The sequence below is a fragment of the Oncorhynchus keta genome, chromosome 13 (assembly GCF_023373465.1).
Source record: "Oncorhynchus keta strain PuntledgeMale-10-30-2019 chromosome 13, Oket_V2, whole genome shotgun sequence".
Lineage (NCBI taxonomy): Eukaryota > Metazoa > Chordata > Actinopteri > Salmoniformes > Salmonidae > Oncorhynchus > Oncorhynchus keta.
In genome coordinates, this window is record NC_068433.1 from 562501 (window position 1) to 587695 (window position 25195).

Genomic DNA, 25195 nt, shown 5'->3' on the forward strand with positions numbered 1-25195 from the left:
ACTGGTTCAGAGTTAGGCACACCTGAGGACATCTCAGACTAGTTCAGACTGGTTCATAGTTAGGAACACCTGAGGACAACTCAGACTAGTTCAGAGTTAGGAACACCTGAGGACAACCCAGACTGGTTCATAGTTAGGAACACCTGAGGACATCTCAGACTGGTTCAGAGTTAGAAACACCTGAGGACAACCCAGACTGGTTCAGAGTTAGGAACACCTGAGGACGACCCAGACTGGTTCAGAGTTAGGAACACCTGAGGACGACCCAGTCTGGTTCAGAGTTAGGAACACCTGAGGACATCTCAGACTGGTTCAGTGTTAGGAACACCTGAGGACGACCCAGACTGGTTCAGTGTTAGGAACACCTGAGGACATCTCAGACTGGTTCAGTGTTAGGAACACCTGAGGACGACCCAGACTGGTTCAGTGTTAGGAACACCTGAGGACATCTCAGACTGGTTCAGAGTTAGGAACACCTGAGGACATCTCAGTCTGGTTCAGAGTTAGGAACACCTGAGGACATCTCAGACTGGTTCAGAGTTAGGAACACCTGAGGACATCTCAGACTGGTTCAGAGTTAGGAACACCTGAGGACATCTCAGACTGGTTCAGAGTTAGGAACACCTGAGGACAACTCAGACTGGTTCAGAGTTAGGAACACCTGAGGACGACCCAGACTGGTTCAGAGTTAGGAACACCTGAGGACATCTCAGACTGGTTCAGTGTTAGGAACACCTGAGGACATCTCAGACTGGTTCAGAGTTAGGAACACCTGAGGACATCTCAGACTGGTTCAGTGTTAGGAACACCTGAGGACATCTCAGACTGGTTCAGAGTTAGGAACACCTGAGGACGACCCAGACTGGTTCAGAGTTAGGAACACCTGAGGACATCTCAGACTGGTTCAGTGTTAGGAACACCTGAGGACAACTCAGACTGGTTCAGTGTTAGGAACACCTGAGGACAACCCAGACTGGTTCAGTGTTAGGAACACCTGAGGACAACCCAGACTGGTTCAGTGTTAGGAACACCTGAGGACAACTCAGACTGGTTCAGTGTTAGGAACACCTGAGGACATCTCAGACTAGTTCAGACTGGTTCATAGTTAGGAACACCTGAGGACAACTCAGTCTGGTTCAGACTGGTTCAGAGTGGTTCAGACTGGTTCAGACTGGTTCAGAGTTGGAAACATGGCTCCACTCCTTCATTTCTGCTGTATTGTCTCCTGATCTGCTGCTGGATACGAACGTAAAGATTCCTCAACTCACAAAGTTGTTTCTGCGCTTCACTTGATACCAGGTTCCAGGGCTGGAAACAGGAGGACTGCTAACATCAGGAGTGTTGGGTACTCTGACCTGTTCTGCCTCTCTAAAGACGACCTCATGGAGGCCCTGTCGGAGTATCCTGATGCTAAAGCCATGTTGGAGGAGAAGGGACGGCAGATCCTGATGAAGGACAACCTGCTGGACCTGGAGGTATAACCCCTCTATATAACACCTCTATAACACCTCTATATTACCCCTCTATATAACCCCTCTATATAACCCCTCTATATAACACCTCTATATAACCACTCTATAACCCCTCTATATAACACCTCTATATAACCCCTCTATATAACCCCTCTATATAACCCCTCTATAACACCTCTATATAACCCCTCTATATAACCCCTCTATATAACCCCTCTATATAACCCCTCTATAACACCTCTATATAACCCCTCTATATAACCCCTCTATATAACACCTCTATAACACCTCTATATAACACCTCTATATAACCCCTCTATATAACCCCTCTATATAACCCCTCTATAACACCTCTATATAACACCTCTATATAACCCCTCTATATAACACCTCTATATAACACCTCTATATAACACCTCTATATAACCACTCTATATAACCACTCTATATAACCACTCTATAACATCTCTATATAATAATAATAATAATATATGCCATTTAGCAGACGCTTTTATCCAAAGCGACTTACAGTCAGTCATGTGTGCATACATTCTACGTATGGGTGGTCCCGGGGATCGAACCCACTACCCTGGCGTTACAAGCGCCATGCTCTACCAACTGAGCTACAGAAGGACCACACCTCTATAACTACGTAACACCTCTATATAACCCCTCTATATAACCCCTCTATAACACCTCTATATAACCTCTCTATATAACCCCTCTATATAACCCCTCTATATAACCGCTCTATAACACCTCTATATAACCCCTCTATATAACACCTCTATATAACACCTCTATATAACCACTATATAACCCCTCTATATAACACCTCTATATAACCCCTCTATATAACACCTCTATATAACACCTCTATAACACCTCTATATAACACCTCTATATAACCCCTCTATATAACCCCTCTATATAACCCCTCTATATAACCACTCTATAACACCTCTATATAACACCTCTATATAACCCCTCTATATAACACCTCTATATAACATCTCTATAACACCTCTATATAACACCTCTATAACACCTCTATATAACACCTCTATATAACCCCTCTATATAACCCCTCTATATAACCCCTCTATAACACCTCTATATAACCCCTCTATATAACCCCTCTATATAACCCCTCTATATAACCCCTCTATATAACCCTCTATAACACCTCTATATAACCCTCTATATAACCCTCTATATAACCCTCTATAACACTCTATAACACCTCTATATTACCTCTATATAACCCTCTATATAACCCCTCTATATAACACCTCTATATAACCACTCTATAACCCCCTCTATATAACACCTCTATATAACCCCTCTATATAACCCTCTATATAACCCTCTATAACACCTCTATATAACCTCTCTATATAACCCCTCTATATAACCCCTCTATATAACCGCTCTATAACACCTCTATATAACCCCTCTATATAACCCCTCTATATAACACCTCTATAACACCTCTATATAACCCCTCTATATAACCCCTCTATATAACCCCTCTATATAACCACTCTATAACACCTCTATATAACACCTCTATATAACCCCTCTATATAACACCTCTATATAACACCTCTATAACACCTCTATATAACACCTCTATATAACAACTCTATAACACCTCTATAACACCTCTATATAACACCTCTATATAACACCTCTATAACAACTCTATATAACACCTCTATATAACACCTCTATATAACACCTCTATATAACACCTCTATAACACCTCTATATAACACCTCTATATAACCCCTCTATATAACACTCTATATAACCCCTCTATATAACCACTCTATAACACCTCTATATAACACCTCTATATAACCCCTCTATATAACACCTCTATATAACACCTCTAAAACACCTCTATATAACACCTCTATATAACAACTCTATAACACCTCTATAACACCTCTATATAACACCTCTATATAACACCTCTATAACAACTCTATATAACACCTCTATATAACACCTCTATATAACACCTCTATATAACACCTCTATATAACACCTCTATAACATCTCTATATAACTCCTCTATATAACTCATCTATATAACAACTCTGTAACAACTCTATAACACCTCTATATAACACCTCTATAACACCTCTAGAACAACTCTATATAACACCTCTATAACAACTCTATATAACACCTCTATAACAACTCTATATAACACCTCTATATAACACCTCTATATAACACCTCTATAACACCTCTATAACACCTCTATAAAACAACTCTATAACACCTCTATAACACCTCTATATAACACCTCTATAACATCTCTATATAACTCCTCTATATAACACCTCTATAACAACTCTATAACACCTCTATAACACCTCTATAACAACTATATAACACCTCTATATAACACCTCTATGTAACACCTCTATATAACACCTCTATATAACACCTCTATAACAACTCTATAACACCTCTATAACACCTCTATAACAACTCTATATAACACCTCTATATAACACCTCTATATAACACCTCTATAACAACTCTATATAACACCTCTATATAACACCTCTATATAACACCTCTATAACAACTCTATAACACCTCTATATAACACCTCTATATAACACCTCTATATAACACCTCTATAACAACTATATAACACCTCTATATAACACCTCTATGTAACACCTCTATATAACACCTCTATATAACACCTCTATAACAACTCTATAACACCTCTATAACACCTCTATAACAACTCTATATAACACCTCTATATAACACCTCTATATAACACCTCTATATAACACCTCTATAACAACTCTATATAACACCTCTATATAACACCTCTATATAACATCTCTATAACAACTATATAACACCTCTATATAACACCTCTATATAACACCTCTATATAACACCTCTATAACAACTCTATATAACACCTCTATAACATCTCTATATAACTCCTCTATATAACTCATCTATATAACACCTCTATAACAACTCTATAACAACTCTATAACACCTCTATAACAACTCTATATAACACCTCTATAACACCTCTATATAACACCTCTATATAGCATCTCTATATCTCTATAACACAGCTATAACACAGCTATAACACAGTAGTTAACACAGTTAACACAGTAGTTAGGGTGAAGGATGTGATGCTTGGTCCATGCTATAGGACAACCTCTATAATGCAGCTATAACACAGTAGTTAGGGTGAAGGACGTGATGCTTGGTCCATGCTGTAGGACAACCTCTATAACGCAGCTATAACACAGTAGTTAACACAGTAGTTAGGGTGAAGGACGTGATGCTTGGTCCATGCTATAGGACAACCTCTATAATGCAGCTATAACACAGTAGTTAGGTGAAGGACGTGATGCTTGGTCCATGCTGTCGGACAACCTCTATATAACACCTCTATAAAACAACTCTATAACTCCTCTATAACAACTCTATATAACACCTCTATAACACCTCTATATAACACCTCTATAACAACTCTATATAAAACCTCTATATAACACCTCTATAAATAACTCTATATAAAACCTCTATATAACACCTCTATATAACACCTCTATAACACCTCTATATAATAACTCTATAACACCTCTATAACACCTCTATATAACACCTCTATAACATCTCTATATAACTCTCTATATAACACCTCTATAACAACTCTATAACACCTCTATAACACCTCTATAACAACTATATAAATACCTCTATATAACACTCTATGTAACACCTCTATAACAACTCTATAAACACCTCTATATAACACCTCTATAACACCTCTATAACACTCTATAAAACAACTCTATAACACCTCTATAAATACCTCTATATAACACCTCTATAACATCTCTATATAACTCCTATATAACACTCTATAACAACTCTATAACACCTCTATAACACCTCTATAACAACTATATAACACCTCTATATAACACCTCTATGTAACACCTCTATATAACACCTCTATATAACACCTCTATAACAACTCTATAACACTCTATAACACTCTATAACAACTCTATATAACACTCTATATAACACTCTATATAACACTCTATAACAACTCTATATAACACTCTCTATATAACACTCTATATAACACCTCTATAACAACTCTATAACACTAATCTATATAACACCTCTATATAACACCTCTATATAACACTCTCTATAACAACTATATAACACTCTATATAACACCTCTATGTAACACCTCTATATAACACCTCTATATAACACTCTATAACAACTCTATAACACCTCTATAACACTCTATAACAACTCTATATAACACCTCTATATAACACCTCTATATAACACTCTATATAACACCTCTATAACAACTCTATATAAATACCTCTATATAAACACTCTATATAACATCTCTATAACAACTATATAACACTCTATATAACACTCTATATAACACCTCTATATAACACCTCTATAACAACTCTATATAACACCTCTATATAACACCTCTATATAACACCTCTATAACAACTCTATAACACCTCTATAACACCTCTATATAACACCTCTATAACACCTCTATATAACAACTCTATAACACCTCTATAACATCTCTATATAACACCTCTATAACATTCTATATAACTCCTCTATATAAACTCATCTATATAACACCTCTATAAATAACTCTATAACAACTCTATAACACCTCTATAACAACTCTATATAACACCTCTATAACACCTCTATATAACACCTCTATATAGCATCTCTATATCTCTATAACACAGCTATAACACAGCTATAACACAGTAGTTAACACAGTTAACACAGTAGTTAGGGTGAAGGATGTGATGCTTGGTCCATGCTATAGGACAACCTCTATAATGCAGCTATAACACAGTAGTTAGGGTGAAGGACGTGATGCTTGGTCCATGCTGTAGGACAACCTCTATAACGCAGCTATAACACAGTAGTTAACACAGTAGTTAGGTGAAGGACGTGATGCTTGGTCCATGCTATAGGACAACCTCTATAATGCAGCTATAACACAGTAGTTAGGGTGAAGGACGTGATGCTTGGTCCATGCTGTCGGACAACCTCTATATAACACCTCTATATAACAACTCTATAACTCCTCTATAACAACTCTATATAACACCTCTATAACACCTCTATATAACACCTCTATAACAACTCTATATAAAACCTCTATATAACACCTCTATAACAACTCTATATAAAACCTCTATATAACACCTCTATATAACACCTCTATAACACCTCTATATAATAACTCTATAACACCTCTATAACACCTCTATATAACACCTCTATAACATCTCTATAACACCTCTATAACACCTCTATAACAACTATATAACACCTCTATATAACACCTCTATGTAACACCTCTATAACAACTCTATAACACCTCTATATAACACCTCTATATAACACCTCTATATAACATCTCTATAACCCCTCTATAACACCTCGATATAACACCTCTATATAAATACTCTATAACACCTCTATATAACACCTCTATATAACACCTCTATAACAACTCTATATAACACCTCTATGACACCTCTATAGACCTCTTTAACACCTCTATAACAACTCTATATAACACCTCTATATAACACCTCTATATAACACCTCTATAACAACTCTATATAACACCTCTATATAACACCTCTATATAACACCTCTATATAACACCTCTATAACACCTCTATATAACACCTCTATATAACACCTCTATATAACACTCTATAACACCTCTATATAACACCTCTATAACACCTCGATATAACACCTCTATAACATCTCTATATAACTCATCTATATAACAACTATGTAACAACTCTATAACACCTCTATATAACACCTCTATATAACACCTCTATAACCACTCTATATAACACCTCTATATAACCCCTCTATATAACACCTCTATAACTCCTCTATATAACACCTCTATAACTCCTCTATATAACACCTCTATATAACACCTCTTTAACTCCTCTATATAACACCTCTATATAACACCTCTATAACTCCTCTATATAACACCTCTATAACTCCTCTATATAACACCTCTATATAACACCTCTTTAACTCCTCTATATAATACCTCTATAACACCTCTATAGACCGCTATAACACCTCTATATAACACCTCTATAACCCCTCTATATAAAACCTCTATAACACCTCTATATAACACCTCTATAACTCCTCTATATAACACCTCTATAACACCTCTAGATAACACCTCTATATAACACCTCTATATAACACCTCTATAACTCCTCTATATAACACCTCTATATCACACCTCTAGATAACACCTCTATATAACACCTCTATATAACTCATCTATATAACAACTCTGTAACAACTCTATAACACCTCTATATAACACCTCTATAACACCTCTATATAACATCTCTATATAACACCTCTATAACAACTCTATAGAAAACCTCTATAACACCTCGATAGACCTCTATAACACCTCTATATAACACCTCTATAACAACTCTATATAAAACCTCTATATAACACCTCTATAACAACTCTATATAAAACCTCTATATAACACCTCTATATAACACCTCTATAACACCTCTATATAATAACTCTATAACACCTCTATAACACCTCTATATAACACCTCTATAACATCTCTATAACACCTCTATAACACCTCTATAACAACTATATAACACCTCTATATAACACCTCTATGTAACACCTCTATAACAACTCTATAACACCTCTATATAACACCTCTATATAACACCTCTATATAACATCTCTATAACCCCTCTATAACACCTCGATATAACACCTCTATATAAATACTCTATAACACCTCTATATAACACCTCTATATAACACCTCTATAACAACTCTATATAACACCTCTATGACACCTCTATAGACCTCTTTAACACCTCTATAATAACTTCTATATAACACCTCTATATAACACTCTATATAACACTCTATAACAACTCTATATAACACCTTCTATATAACACCTCTATATAACACTCTATATAACACTCTATAACACTCTATATAACACCTCTATATAACACTCTATATAACACTCTATAACACCTCTATATAACACCTCTATAACACCTCGATATAACACCTCTATAACATCTCTATATAACTCATCTATATAACAACTATGTAAACAAATCTCTATAACACCTCTATATAACACCTCTATATAACACCTCTATAAATTCACTCTATATAACACTCTATATAAATTCTCTATATAATACCTCTATAACTCTCTATATAACACCTCTATAACTCCTCTATATAACACTCTATATAACACCTTTTAACTCTATATAACACCTCTATATAACACCTCTATAACTCTCTATATAAATACCTCTATAACTCTCTATATAACACCTATATAACACCTCTTAACTCTATATAATACTTATAACACTCTATAGACCGCTATAACACTCTATATAACACTCTCTATAACCCCTCTATATAAAACCTCTATAACACCTCTATATAACACCTCTATAACTCTCTATATAACACCTCTATAAATACACTCTAGATAACACCTCTATATAACACCTCTATAACTCTCTATATAACACCTCTATATCACACCTCTAGATAACACCTCTATATAACACCTCTATATAACTCATCTATATAACAACTCTGTAACAACTCTATAACACCTCTATATAACACCTCTATAACACCTCTATATAACATCTCTATATAACACCTCTATAACAACTCTATAGAAAACCTCTATAACACCTCGATAGACCTCTATAACACCTCTATATAACACCTCTATATAACACCTCAATATAACACCTCTATAACACCTCTATATAACACCTCTATATAACTCCTCTATATAACACCTCTAAATAAAACCTCTATATAACACCTCTATAACATCTCTATATAACACCTCTATAACACCTCTATATAACAACTCTATAAGACCTCTATAACACCTCTATATAACACCTCTATAACAACTCTATATAACACCTCTATAACACCTCTATATAACACCTCTATATAACTCCTATATTACTCATCTATATAACAACTCTGTAAATAACTCTATAACACCTCTATATAGCACCTCTATAACACCTCTATAACAACTCTATATAACACCTCTATAACAACTCTATATAACATCTCTATATAACACCTCTATAACAACTCTATAGAAAACCTCTATAACACCTCGATAGACCTCTATAACACCTCTATATAACACCTCTATATAACACCTCTATATAACACCTCTATAACAACTCTATATAACACCTCTATATAACACCTCTATATAACACCTCTATAACAACTCTATAACACCTCTATAACACCTCTATATAACACCTCTATAACACCTCTATATAACAACTCTATAACACCTCTATAACATCTCTATATAACACCTCTATAACATCTCTATATAACTCCTCTATATAACTCATCTATATAACACCTCTATAACAACTCTATAACAACTCTATAACACCTCTATAACAACTCTATATAACACCTCTATAACACCTCTATATAACACCTCTATATAGCATCTCTATATCTCTATAACACAGCTATAACACAGCTATAACACAGTAGTTAACACAGTTAACACAGTAGTTAGGGTGAAGGATGTGATGCTTGGTCCATGCTATAGGACAACCTCTATAATGCAGCTATAACACAGTAGTTAGGGTGAAGGACGTGATGCTTGGTCCATGCTGTAGGACAACCTCTATAACGCAGCTATAACACAGTAGTTAACACAGTAGTTAGGGTGAAGGACGTGATGCTTGGTCCATGCTATAGGACAACCTCTATAATGCAGCTATAACACAGTAGTTAGGGTGAAGGACGTGATGCTTGGTCCATGCTGTCGGACAACCTCTATATAACACCTCTATATAACAACTCTATAACTCCTCTATAACAACTCTATATAACACCTCTATAACACCTCTATATAACACCTCTATAACAACTCTATATAAAACCTCTATATAACACCTCTATAACAACTCTATATAAAACCTCTATATAACACCTCTATATAACACCTCTATAACACCTCTATATAATAACTCTATAACACCTCTATAACACTCTATATAACACCTATCTATAACATCTCTATAACACCTCTATAAATACCTCTATAACAACTATATAACACCTCTATATAACACCTCTATGTAACACCTCTATAACAACTCTATAACACCTCTATATAACACCTCTATATAACACCTCTATATAACATCTCTATAACCCCTCTATAACACCTCGATATAACACCTCTATATAAATACTCTATAACACCTCTATATAACACCTCTATATAACACCTCTATATAACACCTCTATAACAACTCTATATAACACCTCTATGACACCTCTATAGACCTCTTTAACACCTCTATAACAACTCTATATAACACCTCTATATAACACCTCTATATAACACCTCTATAACAACTCTATATAACACCTCTATATAACACCTCTATATAACACCTCTATATAACACCTCTATAACACCTCTATATAACACCTCTATATAACACCTCTATATAACACTCTATAACACCTCTATATAACACCTCTATAACACTCGATATAACACCTCTATAACATTCTATATAACTCATCTATATAACAACTATGTAACAACTCTATAACACTCTATATAACACTCTATATAACACCTCTATAACCACTCTATATAACACTCTATATAACCCTCTATATAACACCTCTATAACTCTATATAACAATTTCTATAACTCTCTATATAACACCTCTATATAACACCTCTTTAACTCCTCTATATAACACCTCTATATAACACCTCTATAACTCCTCTATATAACACCTCTATATAACACCTCTTTAACTCCTCTATATAATACCTCTATAACACCTCTATAGACCGCTATAACACCTCTATATAACACCTCTATAACCCCTCTATATAAAACCTCTATAACACCTCTATATAACACCTCTATAACTCCTCTATATAACACCTCTATAACACCTCTAGATAACACCTCTATATAACACCTCTATAACTCCTCTATATAACACCTCTATATCACACCTCTAGATAACACCTCTATATAACACCTCTATATAACTCATCTATATAACAACTCTGTAACAACTCTATAACACCTCTATATAACACCTCTATAACACCTCTATATAACATCTCTATATAACACCTCTATAACAACTCTATAGAAAACCTCTATAACACCTCGATAGACCTCTATAACACCTCTATATAACACCTCTATATAACACCTCAATATAACACCTCTATAACACCTCTATATAACACCTCTATATAACTCCTCTATATAACACCTCTAAATAAAACCTCTATATAACACCTCTATAACATTCTATATAACACCTCTATAACACCTCTATATAACAACTCTATAAGACTCTATATAACACCTCTATATAACACTCTATAACAACTCTATATAAATACCTCTATAACACCTCTATATAACACCTCTATATAACTCCTCTATATTAATCTATATAACAACTCTGTAAATAACTCTATAACACCTCTATATAGCACCTCTATAACACCTCTATAACAACTCTATATAACACCTCTATAACAACTCTATATAACATCTCTATATAACACCTCTATAACAACTCTATAGAAAACCTCTATAACACCTCGATAGACCTCTATAACACCTCTATATAACACCTCTATATAACACCTCAATATAAGACCTCTATAACACCTCTATATAACACCTCTATATAACTCCTCTATATAACACCTCTATATAAAACCTCTATATAACACCTCTATAACATCTCTATATAACACCTCTATAACACCTCTATATAACAACTCTATAAGACCTCTATAACACCTCTATATAACACCTCTATAACAACTCTATATAACACCTCTATAACACCTCTATATAACACCTCTATATAACTCCTCTATATAACTCATCTATATAACAACTCTGTAACAACTCTATAACACCTCTATATAGCAACTCTATAACACCTCTATAACAACTCTATATAACACCTCTATAACACCTCTATATAACACCTCTATATAACACCTCTATATAACACCTCTATAACACCTCTATAACACCTCTATAACAACTCTATATGACACCTATATAACAACTCTATATAACACCTCTATATAACACCTCTATATAACACCTCTATAACAACTCTATATAACACCTCTATATAACACCTATATATAACACCTCTATAACAACTCTATAACAACTCTATATGACACCTATATAACAACTCTATATAACACCTCTATATAACACCTCTATATAACACCTCTATAACAACTCTATATAACACCTCTATATAACACCTATATATAACACCTCTATAACAACTCTATAACACCTCTATATAACACCTCTATATACCATCTCTATAACAACTCTATATAACACCTCTATAACACCTCTATAGACCTCTTTAACACCTCTATAACCACTCTATATAACACCTCTATATAACACCTCTATAACAACTCTATATAACACCTCTATATAACACCTCTATATAACACCTCTATAACACCTCTATATAACACCTCTATATAACACCTCTATATAACACCTCTATAACACCTCTATATAATAACTCTATAACACCTCTATAACATCTCTATATAACTCCTCTATATAACTCATCTATATAACAACTCTGTAACAACTCTATAACACCTCTATATAACACCTCTATATAACACCTCTATATAACACCTCTATAACCACTCTATATAACACCTCTATATAACACCACTATATAACACCTCTAAATAACACCTCTATAACTCCTCTATATAACACCTCTATAACTCCTCTATATAACACCTCTATATAACACCTCTTTAACTCCTCTATATAACACCTCTATAACACATCTATAGACCGCTATAACACCTCTATATAACACCTCTATGTAACACCTCTATAACAACTCTATAACACCTCTATATAACACCTCTATATAACACCTCTATATAACACCTCTATATAACAACTCTATAACCCCTCTATAACACCTCTATATAACACCTCTATATAAAAACTCTATAACACCTCTATATAACACCTCTATATAACACCTCTATATAACACCTCTATAACAACTCTATATAACACCTCTATGAACCTCTATAGACCTCTTTAACACCTCTATAACAACTCTATATAACACCTCTATATAACACCTCTATATAACACCTCTATAACAACTCTATATAACACCTCTATATAACACCTCTATATAACACCTCTATATAACACCTCTATAACACCTCTATATAACACTCTATATAACACCTCTATATAACACCTATAACACCTCTATATAACACCTCTATAACACCTCGATATAACACTCTATAACATTCTATATAACTCCTCTATATAACTCATCTATATAACACCTTCTGTAAAACTCTATAACACTCTATATAACACTCTATATAACACCTCTATAACCACTATATAACACCTCTATATAACCTCTATATAACACTCTATAACTCTCTATATAACACCTCTATAACTCCTCTATATAACACCTCTATATAACACCTCTTTAACTCCTCTATATAACACCTCTATATAACATCTCTATAACTCTCTATATAACACTCTATAACTCCTCTATATAAACAATTTCTATATAACACTCTATATAATACTTATAACACCTCTATAGACCGCTATAACACTCTATATAACACCTCTATAACCCTCTATATAACACCTCTATAACACCTCTATATAACACCTCTATAACTCCTCTATATAACACCTCTATAACACCTCTAGATAACACCTCTATATAACACCTCTATATAACACCTCTATAACTCCTCTATATAACACCTCTATATCACACCTCTATAACTCCTCTATATAACACCTCTATAACACCTCTAGATAACACCTCTAGATAACACCTCTATATAACACCTCTATATAACTCATCTATATAACAACTCTGTAACAACTCTATAACACCTCTATATAACACCTCTATAACACCTCTATATAACATCTCTATATAACACCTCTATAACAACTCTATAGAAAACCTCTATAACACCTCGATAGACCTCTATAACACCTCTATATAACACCTCTATATAACACCTCAATATAACACCTCTATAACACCTCTATATAACACCTCTATATAACTCCTCTATATAACACCTCTAAATAAAACCTCTATATAACACCTCTATAACATCTCTATATAACACCTCTATAACACCTCTATATAACAACTCTATAAGACCTCTATAACACCTCTATATAACACCTCTATAACAACTCTATATAACACCTCTATAACACCTCTATATAACACCTCTATATAACTCCTCTATATTACTCATCTATATAACAACTCTGTAACAACTCTATAACACCTCTATATAGCACCTCTATAACACCTCTATAACAACTCTATATAACACCTCTATAACAACTCTATATAACATCTCTATATAACACCTCTATAACAACTCTATAGAAAACCTCTATAACACCTCGATAGACCTCTATAACACCTCTATATAACACCTCTATATAACACCTCAATATAACACCTCTATAACACCTCTATATAACACCTCTATATAACTCCTCTATATAACACCTCTATATAAAACCTCGATATAACACCTCTATAACATCTCTATATAACACCTCTATAACACCTCTATATAACAACTCTATAAGACCTCTATAACACCTCTATATAACACCTCTATAACAACTCTATATAACACCTCTATAACACCTCTATATAACACCTCTATATAACTCCTCTATATAACTCATCTATATAACAACTCTGTAAACAACTCTATAAACACCTCTATATAGCACCTCTATAACACTCTATAACAACTCTATATAACACTCTATAACAACTCTATATAACACTCTATATAACACCTCTATATAACACCTCTATAACAACTCTATATAACACCTCTATATAACACCTCTATAACACCTCTATAACACCTCTATATAACACCTTTATATAACACCTCTATATAACACCTCTATAACATCTCTATATAACTCCTCTATATAACACCTCTATAACAACTCTATAACACCTCTATAACAACTCTATAACACCTCTATATAACACCTCTATGTAACACCTCTATATAACACCTCTATATAACACCTCTATAACAACTCTATAACACCTCTATAACACCTCTATAACATCTCTATATAACTCCTCTATATAACACCTCTATAACAACTCTATAACACCTCTATAACACCTCTATAACAACTCTATAACACCTCTATATAACACCTCTATGTAACACCTCTATATAACACCTCTATATAACACCTCTATAACAACTCTATAACACCTCTATAACACCTCTATAACAACTCTATATGACACCTATATAACAACTCTATATAACACCTCTATATAACACCTCTATATAACACCTCTATAACAACTCTATATAACACCTCTATATAACACCTATATATAACACTCTATAACAACTCTATAACACTCTATATAACACTCTATATAACACCTCTATATACCATCCTATAACAACTCTATATAACATCTCTATAACACCTCTATAGACCTCTTTAACACCTCTATAACCACTCTATATAACACCTCTATATAACACCTCTATAACAACTCTATATAACACCTCTATATAACACTCTATATAACACCTCTATAACACCTCTATATAACACCTCTATATAACACTCTATATAACACCTCTATAATAACTCTATAACACCTCTATAACATCTCTATATAACTCTATATAACTCATCTATATAACAACTCTGTAAATAACTCTATAACACTCTATATAACACCTCTATATAACACTCTATAACCACTTCTATATAACACCTCTATATAACACCACTATATAACACCTCTAAATAACACCTCTATAACTCCTCTATATAACACCTCTATAACTCCTCTATATAACACCTCTATATAACACCTCTTTAACCCCTCTATATAACACCTCTATAACACATCTATAGACCGCTATAACACTATATATAACACCTCTATAACAACTCTATATAACATCTCTATATAACACCTCTATAACAACTCTATAGAAAAACCTCTATAACACCTCTATATAACACCTCTATATAACACCTCAATATAACACCTCTATAACACCTCTATATAACACCTCTATATCACTCCTCTATATAACACCTCTATATAAAACCTCGATATAACACCTCTATAACATCTCTATATAACACCTCTATAACACCTCTATATAACAACTCTATAAGACCTCTATAACACCTCTATATAACACCTCTATAACAACTCTATATAACACCTCTATAACACCTCTATATAACACCTCTATATAACTCCTCTATATAACTCATCTATATAACAACTCTGTAACAACTCTATAACACCTCTATATAGCACCTCTATAACACCTCTATAACAACTCTATATAACACCTCTATAACAACTCTATATAACACCTCTATATAACACCTCTATATAACACCTCTATAACAACTCTATATAACACCTCTATATAACACCTCTATAACACCTCTATAACACCTCTATATAACACCTCTATATAACACCTCTATATAACACCTCTATAACATCTCTATATAACTCCTCTATATAACACCTCTATAACAACTCTATAACACCTCTATAACACCTCTATAACAACTCTATAACACCTCTATATAACACCTCTATGTAACACCTCTATATAACACCTCTATATAACACCTCTATAACAACTCTATAACACATAACACTCTATAACATTCTATATAACTCTCTATATAACACCTCTATAACAACTCTATAACACCTCTATAACACCTCTATAACAACTCTATAACACCTCTATATAACACCTCTATGTAACACCTCTATATAACACCTCTATGTAACACCTCTATAACAACTCTATAACACCTCTATAACACCTCTATAACAACTCTATATGACACCTATATAACAACTCTATATAACACCTCTATATAACACCTCTATATAACACCTCTATAACAACTCTATATAACACCTCTATATAACACCTATATATAACACCTCTATAACAACTCTATAACACCTCTATATAACACCTCTATATAACACCTCTATATACCATCTCTATAACAACTCTATATAACACCTCTATAACACCTCTATAGACCTCTTTAACATCTCTATAACCACTCTATATAACACCTCTATATAACACCTCTATAACAACTCTATATAACACCTCTATATAACACCTCTATATAACACCTCTATAACACCTCTATATAACACCTCTATATAACACCTCTATATAACACCTCTATAACACCTCTATATAATAACTCTATAACACCTCTATAACATCTCTATATAACTCCTCTATATAACTCATCTATATAACAACTCTGTAACAACTCTATAACACCTCTATATAACACCTCTATATAACACCTCTATAACCACTCTATATAACACCTCTATATAACACCACTATATAACACCTCTAAATAACACCTCTATAACTCCTCTATATAACACCTCTATAACTCCTCTATATAACACCTCTATATAACACCTCTTTAACTCCTCTATATAACACCTCTATAACACATCTATAGACCGCTATAACACCTCTATATAACACCTCTATAACTCCTCTATATAACACCTCTATAACACCTCTATATAATAACTCTATAACACCTCTATAACACCTCTATATAACACCTCTATAACATCTCTATATAACTCCTCTATATAACACCTCTATAACAACTCTATAACACCTCTATAACAACTATATAACACCTCTATATAACACCTCTATGTAACACCTCTATAACAACTCTATAACACCTCTATATAACACCTCTATATAACACCTCTATATAACACCTCTATATAACAACTCTATAACCCCTCTATAACACCTCTATATAACACCTCTATATAAATACTCTATAACACCTCTATATAACACCTCTATATAACACCTCTATATAACACCTCTATAACAACTCTATATAACACCTCTATGACACCTCTATAGACCTCTTTAACACCTCTATAACAACTCTATATAACACCTCTATATAACACCTCTATATAACACCTCTATAACAACTCTATATAACACCTCTATATAACACCTCTATATAACACCTCTATAACACCTCTATATAACACCTCTATATAACACCTCTATATAACACCTCTATAACACCTCTATATAACACCTCTATAACACCTCGATATAACACCTCTATAACATCTCTATATAACTCCTCTATATAACTCATCTATATAACACCTCTGTAACAACTCTATAACACCTCTATATAACACCTCTATATAACACCTCTATAACCACTCTATATAACACCTCTATATAACCCCTCTATATAACACCTCTATAACTCCTCTATATAACACCTCTATAACTCCTCTATATAACACCTCTATATAACACCTCTTTAACTCCTCTATATAACACCTCTATATAACACCTCTATAACTCCTCTATATAACACCTCTATAACTCCTCTATATAACACCTCTATATAACACCTCTTTAACTCCTCTATATAATACCTCTATAACACCTCTATAGACCGCTATAACACCTCTATATAACACCTCTATAACCCCTCTATATAACACCTCTATAACACCTCTATATAACACCTCTATAACTCCTCTATATAACACCTCTATAACACCTCTAGATAACACCTCTATATAACACCTCTATATAACACCTCTATAACTCTCTATATAACACTTATATCACACTCTATAACTCCTCTATATAACACCTCTATAACACCTCTAGATAACACCTCTATATAACACCTCTATATAACTCATCTATATAACAACTCTGTAACAACTCTATAACACCTCTATATAACACCTCTATAACACCTCTATATAACATCTCTATATAACACCTCTATAACAACTCTATAGAAAACCTCTATAACACCTCGATAGACCTCTATAACACCTCTATATAACACCTCTATATAACACCTCAATATAACACCTCTATAACACCTCTATATAACACCTCTATATAACTCCTCTATATAACACCTCTAAATAAAACCTCTATATAACACCTCTATAACATCTCTATATAACACCTCTATAACACCTCTATATAACAACTCTATAAGACCTCTATAACACCTCTATATAACACCTCTATAACAACTCTATATAACACCTCTATAACACCTCTATATAACACCTCTATATAACTCCTCTGTATTACTCATCTATATAACAACTCTGTAACAACTCTATAACAACTCTATATAGCACCTCTATAACACCTCTATAACAACTATATATAACACCTCTATAACAACTCTATATAACATCTCTATATAACACCTCTATAACAACTCTATAGAAAAACCTCTATAACACCTCGATAGACCTCTATAACACCTCTATATAACACCTCTATAACACCTCTATATAACACCTCTATATAACTCCTCTATATAACACCTCTATATAAAACTCGATATAACACCTCTATAACATTCTATATAACACCTCTATAACACCTCTATATAACAACTCTATAAGACCTCTATAACACTCTATATAACACCTCTATAACAACTCTATATAACACCTCTATAACACCTCTATATAACACCTCTATATAACTCTCTATATAACTCATCTATATAACAACTCTGTAAATAACTCTATAACACCTCTATATAGCACCTCTATAACACCTCTATAACAACTCTATATAACACTCTATAACAACTCTATATAACACCTCTATATAACACTATATATAACACCTCTATAAACAACTCTATATAACACCTCTATATAACACCTCTATAACACCTCTATAACACCTCTATATAACACCTCTATATAACACCTCTATATAACACCTCTATAACATCTCTATATAACACCTATATAACACTCTATATAACAAATCTCTATAACACCTCTATAACACCTCTATAACATCTCTATATAACTCCTCTATATAACACCTCTATAACAACTCTATAACACCTCTATAACACCTCTATATAACACCTCTATGTAACACCTCTATATAACACCTCTATATAACACCTCTATAACAACTCTATAACACCTCTATAACACCTCTATAACAACTCTATATGACACCTCTATAACAACTCTATATAACACCTCTATATAACACCTCTATATAACACCTCTATAAAAACTCTATATAACACCTCTATATAACACCTCTATATAACACCTCTATAACAACTCTATAACACCTCTATATAACACCTCTATATAACAACTCTATATACCATCTCTATAACAACTCTATATAACACCTCTATAACACCTCTATAGACCTCTTTAACACCTCTATAACCACTCTATATAACCCCTCTATAACACCTCTATATAACACCTCTATAACAACTCTATATAACACCTCTATATAACACCTCTATAACACCTCTATATAACACCTCTATAACAACTCTATATAACACCTCTATATAACACCTCTATAAACCTCTATAACCCCTCTATAACACCTCTATATAACACCTCTATAACAACTCTATATAACACTCTATATAACACCTCTATAACAACTCTATATAACACCTCTATAACACTCTATATAACACATCTATTTAACACCTCTATATAACACCTCTATATAACACCTCTATAACACCTCTATATAACAACTCTATAACACCTCTATAACAGCTCTACATAACACCTCTATATCATTCTATATAACTCTCTATATAACACTTATATAACACTCTATATAAAACCTCTATAACAACTCTATAACACTCTATAACACTTATAACAACTCTATAACAACTCTATATAACACCTCTATAACAACTCTATATAACCTTTCTATATAACACCTCTATATAACACTCTATATAACACTCTATAACAACTTCTATATAACACTCTATATAAACACCTCTATAACAACTCTATAAACACCTCTATAACACTCTATATAACACTCTATAACACTCTATATAACAAATTCTATAACACTATAAATACTAATAACACTCTATATAACACCTCTATAACAACTCTATATAACACCTCTATATAACACCTCTATATAACACCTCTATAACACCTAAACACCTCTATAAACCTCTATAACCTCTATAACACTCTATATAACACCTCTATATAAATACTCTATAAATACTCTATATAACACTCTATATAACACTCTATAACAACTCTATATAACACATCTATATAACACTCTATATAACACTATAAATTCTATATAACAATCTCTATAACACTCTATAACACTTACATAACACTCTATATCATTCTATATAACGCCTCTATATAACACCTCTATAACAACTATAACACTTATAACAATCTAATATAACACCTCTATATAACACCTCTATAACACTTCTATATAACACCTCTATAACAACTCTATATAACACCTATAAAACACCTCTTAACACCTCTATATAACTCTATAATAACCCTCTATAACCTCTATATAACACTCTATAAAATAATCTACCTCTATATAACACCTCTATAACAACTTCTATATAACACTATAACAACTCTATATAACACCTCTATAAACCTCTATAACCCTCTATAACACCTCTATATAACACTCTATAACAACTCTATATAACACCTCTATATAACACCTCTATAACAACTCTCTATATAACACCTCTATATAACACCTCTATAACACTCTATATAACACATCTATTTAACACTCTATATAACACCTCTATATAACACCTCTATAACACCTCTATATAACAACTCTATAACACCTCTATAACAGCTCTACATAACACCTCTATATCATCTCTATATAACTCTCTATATAACACCTCTATAACACCTCTATATAAAACCTCTATAACAACTCTATAACACCTCTATAACACCTCTATAACAACTCTATATAACACCTCTATAACAACTCTATGTAACACCTCTATATAACACCTCTATAACATCTCTATAACAACTCTATAACACCTCTATATAACACCTCTATATAACACCTCTATATAACACCTCTATATAACACCTCTATAACACCTCTATATAACACCTCTATATAACAACTCTATAACACCTCTATAACACCTCTATATAACACCTCTATATAACAACTCTATAACACCTCTATATAACACCTCTATATAACACCGCTATATAAATACTCTATAACACCTCTATAACACCTCTATAACAACTCTATATAACACCTCTATAACACCTCTATATAACACCTCTATATAACACCTCTATAACACCTCTATATAACACCTCTATAAACCTCTATAACAACTCTATATAACACCTCTATAACACCTCTATATAACACCTCTATATAACACCTCTATAACACCTCTATAACACCTCTATAACAACTCTATATAACACCTCTATATAAATACTCTATAACACCTCTATAACACCTCTATAACAACTCTATATAACACCTCTATAACACCTATATATAACACCTCTATATAACACCTCTATAACACCTCTATAACAACTCTATATAACACCTCTATATAACACCTCTATAAACCTCTATAACCCCTCTATAACACCTCTATATAACACCTCTATAACAACTCTATATAACACCTCTATATAACACCTCTATAACAACTCTATATAACACCTCTATATAACACCTCTATAACACCTCTATATAACACATCTATTTAACACCTCTATATAACACCTCTATATAACACCTCTATAACACCTCTATATAACAACTCTATAACACTCTATAACACCTCTACATAACACCTCTATATCATCTCTATATAATTCTCTATATAACACCTCTATAACACCTCTATATAAAACCTCTATAACAACTCTATAACACCTATAACATTCTATAACAACTCTATAACACCTCTATATAACACCTCTATATAACACCTCTATATAACACCTCTATAACACCTCTATATAACACCTCTATATAACAACTCTATAACACCTATAACACCTCTATATAACACCTCTATATAACACCTCTATATAACACCTCTATAACAACTCTATAACACCTCTATAACACCTCTATAACACCTCTATAACAACTCTATATAACACCTCTATAACAACTCTATATAACACCTCTATATAGCATCTCTATATCTCTATAACACAGCTATAACACAGCTATAACACAGTAGTTAACACAGTTAACACAGTAGTTAGGGTGAAGGACGTGATGCTTGGTCCATGCTATAGGACAACCTCTATAATGCAGCTATAACACAGTAGTTAGGGTGAAGGACGTGATGCTTGGTCCATGCTGTAGGACAACTTCTATAACGCAGCTATAACACAGCTATAACACAGTAGTTAGGGTGAAGGACGTGATGCTTGGTCCATGCTATAGGACAACCTCTATAATGCAGCTATAACACAGTAGTTAGGGTGAAGGACGTGATGCTTGGTCCATGCTGCAGGACAACCTCTATATAACACCTCTATATAACACCTCTATATAACAACTCTATAACTCCTCTATAACAACTCTATATAACACCTCTATAACACCTCTATATAACACCTCTATAACACCTCTATAACACCTCTATAACAACTCTATATAACACCTCTATATAAATACTCTATAACACCTCTATAACACCTCTATAACAACTCTATATAACACCTCTATAACACCTCTATATAACACTCTATATAACACCTCTATAACACCTCTATAACACCTCTATAACAACTCTATATAACACCTCTATATAACACCGCTATATAAATACTCTATAAATACCTCTATAACACCTCTATAAATAACTCTATATAACACCTCTATAACACCTCTATATAACACCTCTATATAACACCTTTATAACACCTCTATATAACACATCTATAACACTCTATATAACACCTCTATATAAATCCTCTATAACACCTCTATAACACCTCTATAACAACTCTATATAACACCTCTATATAACACCGCTATATAAATACTCTATAACACCTCTATAACACCTATAACAACTCTATATAACACCTCTATAACACCTCTATATAACACCTCTATATAACACCTCTATATAACACCTCTATAACACCTCTATATAACACCTCTATAAAACCTCTATAACCCTCTATAAACACCTCTATATAACACCTCTATATAAATACTCTATAACACTCTATATAACACCTCTATATAACACCTCTATATAACACCTCTATATAACACCTCTATAACAACTCTATATAACACCTCTATAACACCTCTATAGACCTCTATAACACCTCTATAACAACTCTATATAACACCTCTATAACACCTCTATAGACCTCTATAACACCTCTATATAACACCTCTATATAACACCTCTATATAACACCTCTATATAACACCT

General features: G+C 32.8%; 1 protein-coding gene across 1 annotated transcript in view; it reads left to right on the forward strand.

The window, feature by feature from the left end:
• cnga1b (cyclic nucleotide gated channel subunit alpha 1b) overlaps window positions 1–25195 on the forward strand; it is an 85951-nt gene that overhangs the window by 33191 nt on the left and 27565 nt on the right. Inside the window, 1 exon segment of the mRNA XM_052460706.1 lies at window positions 1300–1475. Coding sequence (XP_052316666.1) covers window positions 1300–1475 — 176 coding nt within the window.